Source organism: Alosa alosa, chromosome 15 (assembly GCF_017589495.1).
Source record: "Alosa alosa isolate M-15738 ecotype Scorff River chromosome 15, AALO_Geno_1.1, whole genome shotgun sequence".
In the NCBI taxonomy this organism is placed as follows: Eukaryota; Metazoa; Chordata; class Actinopteri; order Clupeiformes; family Clupeidae; genus Alosa; species Alosa alosa.
Genome location: NC_063203.1, coordinates 4,027,144 through 4,042,171, shown reverse-complemented (window position 1 = coordinate 4,042,171; position 15,028 = coordinate 4,027,144). Strand labels below are relative to the sequence as shown.

At 44.0% G+C, this 15,028-nt stretch overlaps 2 protein-coding genes across 4 annotated transcripts in view; both read right to left on the bottom strand.

Moving 5' to 3' along the window:
- Positions 1–2,025: 2,025 nt before the first annotated feature.
- LOC125308523 (protein tilB homolog) lies at positions 2,026–6,244 on the bottom strand. 3 transcript variants are annotated; one of them, XM_048265078.1, is made up of 7 exons: positions 6,107–6,219; positions 4,502–4,631; positions 3,623–3,716; positions 3,213–3,361; positions 2,733–2,875; positions 2,381–2,578; positions 2,026–2,274 (listed from the first exon to the last, which is right to left on the bottom strand). In XM_048265078.1, exons 1-7 carry the CDS (start codon positions 6,115–6,117, stop codon positions 2,163–2,165), a joined length of 837 nt encoding a protein of 278 aa, XP_048121035.1. In that variant the 5' UTR covers positions 6,118–6,219; the 3' UTR covers positions 2,026–2,162. The 3 variants fall into 3 exon arrangements, with proteins under 3 accessions (XP_048121035.1, XP_048121036.1, XP_048121037.1); XM_048265079.1 differs by having other exon boundaries at positions 3,213–3,358; positions 6,107–6,216; XM_048265080.1 differs by lacking the exon at positions 3,623–3,716 and having other exon boundaries at positions 3,213–3,358; positions 6,107–6,244.
- Positions 6,245–7,778: 1,534 nt separating this feature from the next.
- The window catches only part of LOC125308060 (neuroserpin-like), a 20,402-nt gene continuing 13,152 nt past the window's right edge, over positions 7,779–15,028 (bottom strand). Inside the window, exons 5-9 of the mRNA XM_048264286.1 lie at positions 10,999–11,203; positions 10,453–10,562; positions 9,345–9,431; positions 8,824–8,913; positions 7,779–8,581 (exon numbers count right to left, since the gene is read on the bottom strand). Of these exons, the coding sequence (XP_048120243.1) occupies positions 8,505–8,581; positions 8,824–8,913; positions 9,345–9,431; positions 10,453–10,562; positions 10,999–11,203 (569 nt within the window). The 3' untranslated portion in view covers positions 7,779–8,504. The remainder of the gene's footprint in view (positions 8,582–8,823; positions 8,914–9,344; positions 9,432–10,452; positions 10,563–10,998; positions 11,204–15,028) is intronic.

Here is a 15,028-nt window from a genome sequence, read left to right as displayed (position 1 = left end):
CTCTGAATGGCATAGCACCTTCATATATCTCTGAGCTTTTAATATCTTATCAACCACAAAGGAAACTTAGATCATCCAATTCTAATCTTTTAATCGTACCCAAAGTGCTCCACAAACAAAGTGGAGAAGCTGCGTTTATCCATTATGCCCCCAAACTATGGAACACCCTGCCTCTGTACATCAAGCAGGCGAGTTCAGTAAATATTTTTAAAAAAGATCTGAAAACATACCTGTACAGGAAAGCTTTTAGTTAACTCATCTTATCCTGTAGACTACATTTTCAGATTATTCTACATCTGCTACTATTGGAGGGCGCAGCCAGCCAGAAGCAGATGGGCTCCCCCTATTAAGTCAGGTTCTGCTTAAGGTTTCTTCCTGGAATATGGGAGTTTTTCCTTGCCACAGTTGCCATATGGCGTGCTTGTGGGGGGTAAGAGGGTTAAGGCTGCCAGTCTTATGACGTCATTTTCTATATTTTTGATATGTTGCTGAGTATAACATAAACAGCAAAGAAAAGTGATTGATAATGACTGACTGACTATTATTGTGTTACATGCTTCAAATGTAAAGCACTTTGAGCTGCATTCTGTGTATGAAAGGTGCTATGCAAATAAAGCTTTATTATTATTATTATTATTATTATTATTATAATGCATTTATACGCAGCTCAAGGGAGCAAATTATAAAGAGCTGAAAGTTCCACCCCATTCCTCGTGAGGAGAGAAAAATGTTTTCTAAGACTTTCCTTGCTTTGCTTTGTTTTTGTCCGCCTCATGGCATGCCTGCACGCAATCACGTGCCTAATTGGTGCATAAGTAGATTTGTGTAACACAGAGGCTCAGTCTTGTGCTGTGTGCAGAGTGAGGTTTGTGCCGTGTGGTGTGTGTAGTGTGTGCGTGCGTGTTGTGGGGCTGCGGCAAAGCCTCAGCGTTGCTCACAGTGAGCAGGCGGGAGCCTGAGGCGTTCCTTTCTTGCCCTCTGCAGGAAGCCTCCATAACGGGACGAGCAATTCAAACTTATTAAGCGATAATGAGGCCTGACAGGACAATATCCAGCTGTTTCTCTCTTCCTTTCTCTCTCTTTGTGTGTGTGTGTGTCGAAGAGAGTGTGAGAGTGTCTGAGCACACACACAAGTGTTTCCATTCCCCCTGGTGTCCTGGTCCGTTCGGGTTTCAGCCACGCTGAAATCTAAACCAATATTAAAACAGAGTTTTGGAGTCGCATATAAATTAATGAAGCAGTGCTGACATGACGGGAGATTCATCACAGGCCAACCAGTGGCATATCAATAGAGACCCGGACACTGTGTGCGTGTGTGTGTGTGTGTGTGGGTGTGTGTTTATGTGTGTCAGCGCACAAACACCCGTATCCCTTCCCAGATCATGTCTTATGCATGATATCCCTGCCCTCTAAGGACAGGAGACTACAAAACTGCCCCCTGTACCAACGGCTTAATCAAGTCAAGCGAGTCCCACCTGGGTGCAGAATTCCACTAAAACATACGATAGGAATTCGGTGATCTCATCAGTGCAGCTCTCTGTTGCTCTCATCTGAAGCCGTGCCCTTCAGTGTCTCTCCCCATGTCATTCAACATCAGCACAGACTGCCAGAAACCTGACGGACTAGTCAAAACATGACCTTTAACAAGGCGTCTCCAGTCTTCAGCCCAAACAAGTCACACTATATGACTAAGCAGCAAGCAAATGAACTGAATAATACAAGATAGACGTCACCAGATTCCTCCCATGTCCCTGTGTCCATATTCTGCTGTTACAGTGAGTTACAGAGAGGTATAGATGGTTATCAAAAAGTGACTGTCTTGGGTTACTGAGGGAGTGTACATAAGAGGAGGAGGCTGACTCTATTTAAGGCACTTTGTCACACTGACATATGATCTTCTGTAGCCATACTGTAAACATATTGATTATGTAGGCCTACCCATTGAAAAATTGATTAGTTGATTATTAGGAGGATGCATTCCTATCTGGGGTAAACTTTGAAACAAGGAATGAAATCAGACATTCATCTTCTATAAAAATGTATTGTACTGTATGAACATAATACTGTGTATAAAACTTTGTACACTTGGCTTTTCTTGGTTTTGCCTGAAGAGGTATGGAGCATTTTCTTGTCCCTTCACAGTGAATTCACATCCTGGAGTGTCACAAAATGGTGCACAGTCTTGATGCTGCAGAAATCTGAGACGGCACGGAATCCTCTGGCAGCTTTGGGATTCCGTCCAGAACACGGAGTTTTGGCAAGCAGGAGAAAACACTGCGGCAGAGCGGAGAAAAGGGGGATAGTGAGCATCAGCGTGTAAACACAGAAACACAGAAACAAAGTCTCTCTTTCACGTTCTCCTTTTCCCTTTCCGTCTCACCGTGGCCGGTAGTCCTCCAAGAACTCGCAGGGGTTGCGGCGCAGGGTCAGCGACTGCAGCGGAGTGGCCCCCAGCAGGGCCAGCTCCCCCAGGGCCCCGATGCCATTCTCAGACAGGCACAGGTGCTGGATCTGAGGCATCTTTGGCAGCTGGCGGATGGACGTCAAGTGGTTGCGATGCAGATTCAGGTATTTGCATCTAAACCACAGAATCACTCAGGTGAAATACCAAGATGTACCACTAAGCCATTAGACAGTCAAGGAGAGACACATCGGTCAGTAATTTGGGGGCATCACATCTCAAATAAACACACACCACATTGCTCTCCTGATGGGTGGCTGGCGTGCTGTACCTTGGCAGACGGACAGAGCTCAGGTCACTGAGAGAGTTGTCCACCAGCTGCAGCCTCTCAACACGGATCAGCCGCCTCAGAATCCGAGTGAAGTTCTCCAGCTGGTACGGATCTCCCAGGTCCTGGTAGGACAGGTTCAGCTCCTTCACCAGCACAGATGACATGAGATAGATATGACTACATGACACGGGATAGGAGCATCAAGTTGGTCTCCAAATAGCACCAATGATATGAGATAGATATGACTAGACTACTAGATATGACAAGATAAGAACATTATGTTCATGTTCATGCTCATGTTCAAAACAGTACCAACAATTTACGATAATGAGATAGATATGACTATATGAGATGAGATATGGGCTTGTTGCTAAGTGTCAAAACAGCAACAATCCGTAGACCAATAACTGTGCCTTCTGGATCACTGTAAAGTCCAGATCTCCTCTGGGTGACGTGTTGTGGATTTCCCAGCCCACTCACCACACAGTTCTCCCAGTTCTCCTGCAGCCTCTCCTCCCACTTCTGTCCTTCGTCCTCCCTCCTTCTCCTTCTCCTCCTCTGCCTCTCCTCGGCGGCCTGCAGCGCATTCTGCTCCCCTCTCAGAAACAGCTCCTCCTCCGTGGGCCCTGCTTGATGACGTCCCGGACAGATTACCATCTCGCATGTCAAAACAACACAGCCCTGATTCCGCAACGTCTCTGTTAATTGGGTACACGGCTATGCCACTCGCCGGCGTAATTGCTTCCTAGCGAGGAGATCCGATCTCCACTATGAAACCTCATCTGTGCTAATTGCCGCTCGTCGCTGTTGTGGTGGTGAGAGGATGCAGATGTGCAGTGCAGTGCATTGCTTTCAAACATTTCCACAACGTTGCATGCGCAGACTCTTACCCTCTCTGACCCTGGGGCAGGCTAGCTGGTCCCCGCGCACATCACTCTCCTCCAGCCGATGCCACGAGATAAACCGAAACCGGTGGGATGGCAACTGACAGAAACAAAACAGGCAATTAGCTCTAGAAACCTCAAGAAACAAACACTGTAGAACTTGACCGTGTCCTCTGCTGTTGTTAACCACCATAGTAGAGAGGAAGCTTGTTGGCATGTTGGGATGAAGTCCACTCCAGGGCAGGCTTGTGACCAGTGTGTAGCTGACACTCGGTGACCCCAGCAAAGTGTTTTTTTTTTACCCTCCTGCTCTGGGGCCTGCATCAAATTTACATGAAGCACTCACGGCCTAAAGTCTATGCTGTGAGGAGTAAGCCTACACTCTATGGATGACCCCTTGCACTGGCTTTCATCGGCGTGTGACACCAGAGCTGCCTATAGAGGTTTGCTATCCATGGGTGTACCCGAGGTGAACAAATACACAAGTCAAGCTCACCAGCAAATCACATGCAATGTATAATGTAGCTAGAGTATAGTGTGAATAGGTGAACCAATGCCCAAGCTTATATACTGTGCATCTACTTGAATCAACGGAAACAGCAAGCTGACTTTTTAAACACACTGATCTCCACCTCAATCAAAATCTTAAACCTCAGACATTCTTGCACTGTAAATGACAGAAAATGTGTCACACTGCAAGAGTATGATAATTACACTCATACACTCATACTCCAGAGTAAGCAAATGTTTTTTAAGGAAAAAGCCAGGTCCTGGCAACATGTTTCTGAACTTGAAATAACACCTCTTTGCACAACCCACTCCTACAAGGGAAAATCCATGCATTAGTGCCAGTCCTAGTAGAGAGCCACAAGGCATGCTACTTACTGGAGTGGCGACAATGCCCGAGTCTGGGCTCTGTTCCACTGAGAGAGGAGTGTGGGTGTCTCGGAGCTCGGAGCAGTGAGATGTGTGCGATTTGGGGAGACTGTCGCTGCTTGTGTTCACTCCTGAGGAACTGAGGAAACACAACCAAGGAGGAGAGAGAGAACAAAGAGGAAACCAGTAGAAATGGATTTGTGTTGCAGTATTTATTCATCACACACACAAGCATACACAGAGAAACACACACACATACAGAGAGACAGAGAGAGAGAGAGATTAAGAAGAATATACTTATAGGTAAAGAGAACAGTGATCAAGAAATTTCAATAAAAAGGCTGTACTTTTACAAAAATCCTAATTCCAAAGAGGTGCAAGGAACTTTTGCATTGTGAAATGATATGTTACTATTGCTTAAAAATAAACGAATTAGTCCACTGAATATGTAAAAATAAACAAATTACTGTGGGTTTTATAAAACCAATTAGCTTATTGAGGAGCCTCGCTGGTAAAAAAAACTTGGACAGATGCATATTTAGGTCTAAGATCAACATTTGCAAAATTCTAAAAACCTTTTGCATTTCAAAACATCTCAATAATCATTAAAACAACAGATTAGGCCTACATGATTTTTTTAAAATGTATGAAAAAATAAAAAAGCATTTATAATGCTTGCCACTTGGGTATTTTCATACAACAGTTTGATGGCCCATCACTAGACAAAATTCGGACTGAACATTCAGTGACATTAAACGATCCCAACACAAAAGAAAGGTCCAGTTCGAACAGCTGAGGTTCCCTGAAACTGGAGCCCGCAGGTACATCCGTTGCGCTGAAATTCTGACCCTGCTCCGTTACGTTTTTGGTTACCGTGAACTCTGCACCCTGCATCGGATTAAGCGGTCGCCATAACAGCGAGACATCTGAGCAGGTGTCATTGCTCTATAATACTATCATTAGAACATCCTGATTAACATTGTGTCTCTGAATCAGCGTATTTTACTGATATGTCAACGGGCTATTTCGTTACTTAAGTAGAGAATTACGCCACAGCACGCACTTTGTAAATAAAATTACTCGACCCACATTGCCTTGTCAATGCCCATAATATAAAGACAGTAGGCTAAGAACGTTTTAAAACTAAAGAAACACCACCCTGAAACTAGCCTACATAAAACCGCACACAGACATAACATAGAATATACTTTATTGTCATGCCTGCATGAAAATTGTCTTTGGTCTCACTGATAGAAATAGTATAAAACACATAGGAAACATAGAGTATACACACAGTATCCATTACACACAGACATATATCCACAGGATGAACACAACACATCACCTGTATCCCCTCCCTCTAGCCCACACACACATGTATACACTCAGATACAAGGCAAAAAGCACCAGTTCCAGCCCATTTGTAGTGCTCTTGGCTACACCTCCCTTGTGTCTAGTTTTTCCATTGTTTGTTGACCATGGAAATTGCATTTGGAATTGCATTTTTTCCTTGCCATGTAGTACATGTCTAATAAAGTAGGCCTATTCCTTTATTTCCTTTTCAAACTTTGGGCTCGCCCAGATAAAAAAAAAGTTACAATCAATGTTTCCTACCTTTCTGACATGTCCTTCGGCTGTGACGATATCCAGTGGCATTTAACACACAGCAGAAGCAGCGTTTAGGAGCAAAAGTGAACTGTCCCATTGGGACGAGTTGTGCTGCCAAGACGCGAAATGTGACTATTCCCGTAAACTCGCGCTGCTGAGCCAATTGAGCTACCTGCGAGTCTGAAGGAGGTCAGTAGGGGCAGGCGCTGTTGCTTAGCAATGCTGTAAGTTATCCAAAGGCAGTGCGAGATGTGTCGGCGCCTAGTAGCCTGTGTTGCAGGGAAGACAGACCCAGCAAACCATCACTTTGGAGCAATTAACCCATAAATGGCTGAAGAGTCAAAATAGAACGTTCTCATGATCATGTTATTAAAATAAAATTAAATAATAAGAAAAAATAAATAGCAAACCTAAACAAAAATCCCAATTTCAACAATCTTTTGATGTGATATCAGATTTGCACACACATATTCTTAAAATTCAACTTCTGAACCAGTGGTAGTTTACCATTTGATGTATGCTAGGCCTAATGCCTGGACTCTTGCTTTAGCCTACAGTATTGCCATTGTGCAGACCTTAGAGACATTTTGTATAGTAGGCCTATTCCTCTGGAGATGTCAATATGGAAAAAACACTCAATATATGCGACTTCATAGGCTATTGTCCTCCCTTTCACAAACAAAATATTTTTAAGCCAGATTTGTTGAAATGCAGTTGCATGTGAGCTACCTTACATGATACTGTGTGGTATGCCAACAGCTCTGAGAAAGACAGCAAAGCCAGCTGAGCGCGTCTACTCCTATTCCCTTCCTGCATGCAGGGATGTAGTGGAGGCTAAACGCAAGTAAACACAGTTTATCCACCTCTGAAATTTCGGAAATAGTTTATCCACCTCTCAAAAGAGTTAATTCATCAATTGTATCTTTTAACATTCAAAAATCACACTGTGTTATCCACATTCAGAATATGTACACTCATCACTCAACACTCCAGGAACCATTTAATAGCACTGGTTTTGTTAGAAACATTGGACAATAACCTCCTCCACCATCACCAAACATGTTCTGAATGCCTTTTTAAAAAATCCAATATCGCATGGCACAGTCCACCTCACTGTGATCACAGAATTCATATTTACCTTAATTAATATTCAACCTCTTGTTTTACCACTACATCCCTGCCTGTATGATTTAAACATCAGTCGATGAAAGAATGGAGCCACTAAAATCCTAAATGACTCCACCCATCCCAGTAACTGTCTGTTCAGTTTGTTGAAGTCAGGCAAGTGCTTCTGCAGTTCGATGGCCAAAACTCAGACAGAGAAAATGGAATGGCTATTTCCCTCAGGCCAGACAGCTCAACATGGACATGCCTACTGTAATGTATAACATGGACTCTATCCCATTTAATTATTATTATTATTCATGTCAATTTAATATTTTATTGAATTATTTATTATTAAATTCAGAAAAAAAACCCACCTACTGTATTAACCTTTCTGTGCACTAGGTCAGTAGTTCAATATTGTGTCATTCACAGCTGTCGTCATTCAGTGACATTACGGATTTATGATCAGATGTTCCTAACGAATGGCAAATCATTGCTTTGGTTAAGTATGTTATTCCCATAAGCAGTACAGTTTTTCAGTTATTATAACATAATCAACACAATGACAAAATGGGTGTCTACACATTCATGTTTATTTCTCAAAAGAGTGAATACAGCTGGTGCTCTTAGTTCTTTTTTGAAATCCCTGTACATGAAATGCCACGTTGGCATGATGACCTCTTTATTGACCTGTACACGCTGCAGCAGAAACTCATAAGGCATATATCTCAGTTTAACTGTACTAAAAGAAATGAAGAGAAGAAAAGAGAGAGAGAGAGAGAAAAAGAGAAAGAGAAAGTTTCAATTTAATTAGAGATTCCAAAAAGTGATTAATTAGAATACTGCTCACATCTGTTTTTAATAATTTCACAATAAATATCTACGACCTCTACCTGATACAGTAGCAAATATACAAGAAAAAAAATGAGTTGTTGCAGAGTATGTGAGTGCCTGGCCTGTGAGGCTCCTACTGAAACACAGAGATGGAGGTTAATCCATGGATGGATATGTTGTGTCCTGCTCCCTCACTGCTCAAGGTCACCGCGGCCTTCACCTCATCCATACAGTATATTTACAGCACTCTCCATCCCCCATCGGGTAAATCTCGGCATATCAAACCACCATCACGTTTATCATGTTATAGAGTATATTGTATGTGTTGTGATAAGGTTATAAAACCATGGCAAGTGATGACAGAGAGAGAGACTACTGTGTGTCGTGAGGTGGAGTGCTTTTGAGGCTCTGAGACTCTTTACAGTACGAACACAATCAACATGTTAGGTTTAAACCAGGGAGGTTAGACAGAATCGAAGTCCTGGATGCTGGATTCGATGACCTCAGGGCTCATGACTCTACCCATGAAAACAATGGAGCCTGGAGAAAATGGGAAGAGTGTGAATTATTCTTTCAGAGGGGGCTGTTTTTATATGTTCTAAATAATATGTTCTTTCTTTTTTTAGTCATGTCAGCATGTGTCAGAAGTTAATTGGTAGGGTGAGTGGCAACTTGAGTTCAGTTAGATAACAGTCATTGCATTACTTATTCAAGCATGTATTACGTGTTTCCAGGTGGTAAAGGCAACTGCTCTGTGTGTGTGTGTTTACAGAAGCCCATACCTGTCTTTCTGCTTCTGATGATGAAGAAGAATGGATGGTCTGCCATAACCTGGGGATATAGCACTAGATTCCTTGTGAGCGCAATCATACCTGCAGGGTAGATATTACACACGACACATTATCGGTAGGACGACTCCTCAGACACTAGCTCACATGCCTTTCCATGCTGGGGCCAACATACTGTACCCCTCATATACCCCAGAGGACCATAGCTAACTGCCAACAGGAGGGGGCACTGTTAGCATTTGCTGCTGTTGAGAATCCAACATTTATACATGTAAATAGTCCAATGACAATGGCTTTTAAAAAAAAAAAAAGAAAACGGCACAAATGGTAACTAAGCACAGACAGAGTTGAGAGGAGAGATAGCACTAAGGGCTAAGGGTCAGTTACATGAAAAAGCCCAGCGAAAACAGAGAAAGTCAGATTGACATGGGAATTGTAGTTTCTAATTTTCTAAATGTAGTCCATTTAGAGATGGGAGGGAGATGACAGATGGCAGATGAGAGCAAGGCTTTTACCTGACCCAGCAGCACCCTCAGCCCCTTCCTCGGACACCTCCAGGTACGCCTTCTGCACGGCCTTCCCCACAAACAGATCCTTCCCACCTGAAACGGCAGAGAGGACACCGTCATGGAAAGGACAGATGGAGAGCAGGGACGCTGGCCTGGCAGCCCATTTGTTATTGGATGTAATTAACAAAGCAGGCATGTGTGGTGCCTGTGAATATGTCAGAGTGAGACTGTGTGTGTGTGTGTGTGTGTGTGTGTGTGTGTGTTTGAATGTGTGTGTGAGAGAGAGAGAGAGAGAGAGAGAGAGAGAGAGAGAGAGTGTGTGGGGGCGTTTATACGTGTGTGTGTTCTTAAAGACTGCCATCCATCTGACTGACTAAGAGGGTGGCTCACAAGGACACAATCCCGTTTGATGAGACAATTCAAACCCGGCCTGCTGCTAATCACTCACATTCCCTGATCAAAAAGGGATTACATGGCCAACACAGCACTGCTTGGCGGGGTAGAGCCGTGTACAAAACAAGCAGCCTAAGACACCTCATCCATCAAGAACATTTTGTATGTCTGTTTAATCTGCCTCTGTTTATTTTTAATGTTGGCTGATGTGGCCCCATGCGTCATCAAGGGAATTCTTGAAAAATGTCTAATAACATGTGTCAGCTCCGATTTCCTTCAGGTAGCCTTGCCTTTCTGTGCCATTATCACCTAACCTTTGAAGGGAGGCTATCATTAGAGCCCATCCGGCCGGTGGAGGGGCCAGTGGAGCTGAGGGGGGACGGCTGGGGGGCGCACAGCCGCAGCAGATAAAAGCAATCAGGTCGGTATTTTTAGAGGACATATCAGGCCAGAGCCAGAGCTGCACTGTAGCACCGCAGGAAGCCAGCGGCAGGCATTTCCTGTAATTAAACTGTCACTTCAGCCTCCTGCACTGGACAAGTACACAGTGCAGTATAGTGGATTTAGGTTGGGAGAGTTGGAGAACATTATGATGTGTCTTTATATATATACGTGTGTGTGTGTGTGTGTGTGTGTGTGTGTGTGTGTGTGTGTGTGTGTGTGTGTGTGTGTGTGTGTGTGTGTGTGTGTGTGGGTGTGTGTGTGTGTGTTTAATAGCTACCAGCCATGTCAGTGGTAATGCCAGAGAGGTCTGCATCCTTGGTGAAAATGTTCTGGATGCCCAATTCTTGCAGTGTGTCCCTCAGGTCAATCTTTTGCTCCACCTTGAATCTGCCATAACACACACGCGCACACACACACACACACAGAGAGAGAGAGAGAGAGAGAGAGAGAGAGAGAGAGATAGGACCTCAACCTATTAAAATGTCAATAGCTACCACAGGAACTTAGGCGCTGCACTTAGGCACTTAGGAACTGCACCAGTTAGTGTCGGCAGGAAAGCAATGCTCCAGTGCCGTTTGTTCAGACATATTGCCTTTAGCTAAGTAGACTAACAATTTGGTTGTGTGGGTGAGAGTTGTGAATTGTGATTCAAGTCAAGAGAGTTCTCCTCCAATACATCTCATAATGCTTGAGCTAAGAGAACATGGTGTTTTGTCTTGGGCCATTATCCCAAACTGCAAATATAGTTAATAATAACTCCTGAACTCTGGCAAATGCAGCACTGGCCTCCTCATATGCAGCCACTGGCGTGTGTCCGTTCTACCTGGGCAGGTAGATCTCCACCTTCTGCCTCTTGACGTTGTTGGCCCACTCTTCCAGCAGAGGGGCTTTGATGATGGGCTCCAGGGTGGCCAGGGGCACCTCCTGCCTGGGCAGCACGATCATCATGCCCATGTCCTCGCCCTCGTAGGGCATCTCCAGCACCTGGTACACGCCGCCAGCCTCCGTGCTGCCGTCACTGAACTCGCCTGTGGACGGAGGAGGAGGTAGGGCTGGTCAGTGCTAGCCTACTGAAGCAATGCAGGCATTGTGTAGCAAGTGTGTTAGTGTACGGCTTAGAACAGAGCTTATAAGAGGACAGTTAGGGCAATGATGAGACACAGAGGATGTGTGTGTGTGCATGTGTGTTGGAGAGTGCAGTTAATTAGTCTGCCGGAGAGCATGTGAGTCTAAGTGAGTGAGGGAAAGCTTGTGTTGTCTAATCTATGTCTGGGAGCAAGTGTGGCGCATCTCTACTGAAACACAACTGATATTGATGGGTTAGGGCTATTTCAATATGCTTTTGGCAGACAGGGGACAAGTGTGTGATGTGATTATATGCCATGTGTGTGGTGTGTGTGTGTGTGAGTGACTGTGTGTGGTGTGAACATGTGGTGTATGTGACGTGACTGAGCTGTGTGAGCTGTGTGTGAGGGACTGTGCTATAGCTGTGAGGGAGTAATCCAGCTCCTTATAGTGGTGATGAATGCAGGATGGGGTGTATGGAGGAGTCAGCACAGCAGGAGCACATCTGCAAGCTTTCATGTTTTTGTGGCAAAAGAGGGATAGAGAGACAGAGAACAAAGGAATGGGGGGATGAGAGGAGATAAAGAGAGGAGAGAGAGAGAGAGAGAGAGAGAGAGAGAGAGAGAGAGAGAGAGAGAGAGATCATCTGGAGCCCGATTAGGCCCAGAGGTGCTCCCAGCACACAGGAGCTCCACCTCCACTACACAGCAGCCTCTTGTGCTGCAGCAGCCACAGCTGCCAGGTGACTTACAAGCACACAGACAAGGGAGGAAACAAGAGACAAGAGGGGGATCAGCGAGAGGCAGGGAGAACAGGATTACACACACACACACACGCACACACACAAAACACACACACACACACACACACACACACATTCACACTCACACACAAACACATACACATACTACGATGGAAAGATGAAAACACACATACAAACACACACACACGCACACTCACGCACACACAAACACACACATGTTGATTCAAATTCACATATGCACACTGCTGTGCTGCTATGAGGATATTACCAAAATACAGCATGTCCTCTGATTTCTTTCACCATTAACTTGGAGCAGAGCCCTCATACAAATGAACTAGCTGTATTATATTATGTGTCTGCAGGCCCTCCATGTCTCAATGACTATCACCAGGGCTCGCATCTCTCTCTCTCTCTCTTTCTCTCTCTCGCTCTCACACACACACACTCACACACTCACACACACACTTTTCTGCCCTCAAAACAGACCCAACACACCAACACGCACTTTATCCTGAGCTCAGTCAACTGGATCGCTATGGTTCCAGTGGACTACAGCACACTGGAGGCAGCAGGACAGCAGCGAGAAGGCAATCAGTAGAACTGAGAGAGTTCTACTCTGAGAAGCAGACAACCAGAGATAAGGGTCAATGAAAACAAGCACACATACATTCAACACAAATACATATTAACCTGCTTAAAGAAATGGCAAAGACATCTGAAAAGAAAAGTCGAATTCAAAAGCAACTACATCTCAGATCCTTTCATTTATTTTAAGAATTTGGGAGCAAACAGAAAATAATTTATTTATTTTCTCTCTTCAGTGTACAATGGCTGAATGTATGAGATATGGGATCTTGAAAGTCCTAAATGCTGTGACCTCATCACTGATGTAGCATGTAAGGGTAGAATGTTCATCATAGAATGTAGAATGTTCAAGGTAGAATGTAGAACGTCACTTTTCACTTACCACATACAGACCGCAACACTGCTTTCATTTGTAAGAGATACTGCTCATTTAAATTTATAGGATGGCGATGACTTTTGATTATTTTGTGAATTCTTCACAAAATGGATTCCATGACAAGCAAGGTATAGAGGAGGATCGGTTCCCGTTTCCCAGTAGCTGCCTGGACGCTTGTTTTCGCTTACAGGATCCACATCCAGTCGGTTCTCTGGACATCCTGATGGCCGAGGACCTTCATCAAGCCTTTCCAGTGGTGCCACGGTCTATCCACTGCCAGGAAGTCTCCAAGCCCATCTCTCCCTCACAGAGGGCAGAGAGAGAGGCTATGAAGAGAGAGGCCCAGAGGCAGAGAGAGGAGGCTGCAAGGGTCACCAGGAAGTGCCTGGACTGCAGTACACATGACAAGCAAGGTATAGTGTGATCCTTCTAGAAAGAAAATAAAATCTGTAAATTGTCCCTGTTTTACTTGAAGTGATCTGAACTTTGTAAGCTCTTTCTTTAGATGGCACCACTCAGCCATGGTCCATGCTGATCACCAAGTGTACCTCTGGAGGTAAGGAGTGGAGAAGGATCGGTTCCTGGTTCCCAGTAGCTGCCTGGACGCTTGTTCTCGCTTGCAGGATCCACATCCAATCAGTCCAATCAGTTGTCTGGGCATCCTGATGTGGTTAATTCAGCCACATCCCTCAATGGCAGGACCAAGTCCATCTGTGAGAGGCCTCACTCTGGTACCAAAGCTTGTCAGCCAGCTCTTTGTGGGCCATGCTCTCTCTGTCATCGAGAGGAGTGAACTTTTACAGCGAGGAACAGAAGCAGTGGATTGATGGATATCCATTTATCTATGAAAACATGTCCATTTATTGTTATCTTTTTATTGTTATTATTATTATTATTATTTGTATTATTTTTATAATTATTGTTCTATTATCATCATTATTTGAATTGTTACCATTATCATTATTATTGTTGCTGTTTCTATTTTTTTTTTCTTCTTCTTCTTCTTCTTCTTCTTCTTCTTCTTCTTCTTCTTCTTCTTCTTCTTACTAATAAATTCACCCTTATAACACCTTACATGACTGGGTTAATGTGTCCTTAAGTATGCTGCATTAGATCTTATAGAAAAATGAATAATGTGATAATGTGATAATGTAAACAAATATGCCTATACACATAAACACATAAATACAAAAAGCTGTAAACAATGAAAACAAAAACATTGGGTTTGAGCAAATAATACCCTCACCTCACAGCTACACATCCTAACAGTTTCTCTCTCTCTCTCTCTCTCTCTCTCTCTCTCTCTCTCTCTCTCTCTCTCTCTCTCTCTCTCTCTCTCTCTCTCTCTCTCTCTCTCTCTCTCTCTCTCCACATTACCCTATACATTGTATATTGTGTTGGGCTTCATACTATAACTCCACTGTCTTTGAGCTCTCAATATCCTCTCAATATCCACTCTTGAAGCAGAAGAGGAGGCATTCAGATTCAAGTACAATATACACTGATATTAGCACTAAACAAAAGAACATAGCCACACACACACACACACACACACACACACACACCCTTTTCTGCAGACCCAACACACCAACACACACTTTATCCCTTTGGCGAACACTGATATGATTCCAGCGAACCATACAAACCCCGGAGCTGCGTAGTTAAAACAATTCAATGCACAATGACCAGAGCTGCAGGGAGACTCTAGTCTCCACACCCCACTGCTACACATTTACAAGCGTCCTCTGGGGAAATGTAATGAGTGGAAAACGCTGTGCAGCATTCTGTGCATTCAACAAAGTTAACCAACAACGCAAATGTAATTATAAGAAATAACACTGGGTGCTTGAGTGACCACATCCATTGCCTTTTATGCTCATGAATAACAAGAGGTCAAATCAGGGCGCTGGGTAACACTGTCCCTGCCTCTGGCACATGATTCCACTCTAGAGCAACATGTGCCATCTGCCATTCAATCACTTTTTACTCATTCAATCCATCAAGGTGGCATTTCTTCAAAACCTTTCCTCTGTTAACATCGTTCCTTCCCTTCTTTCCATCGTT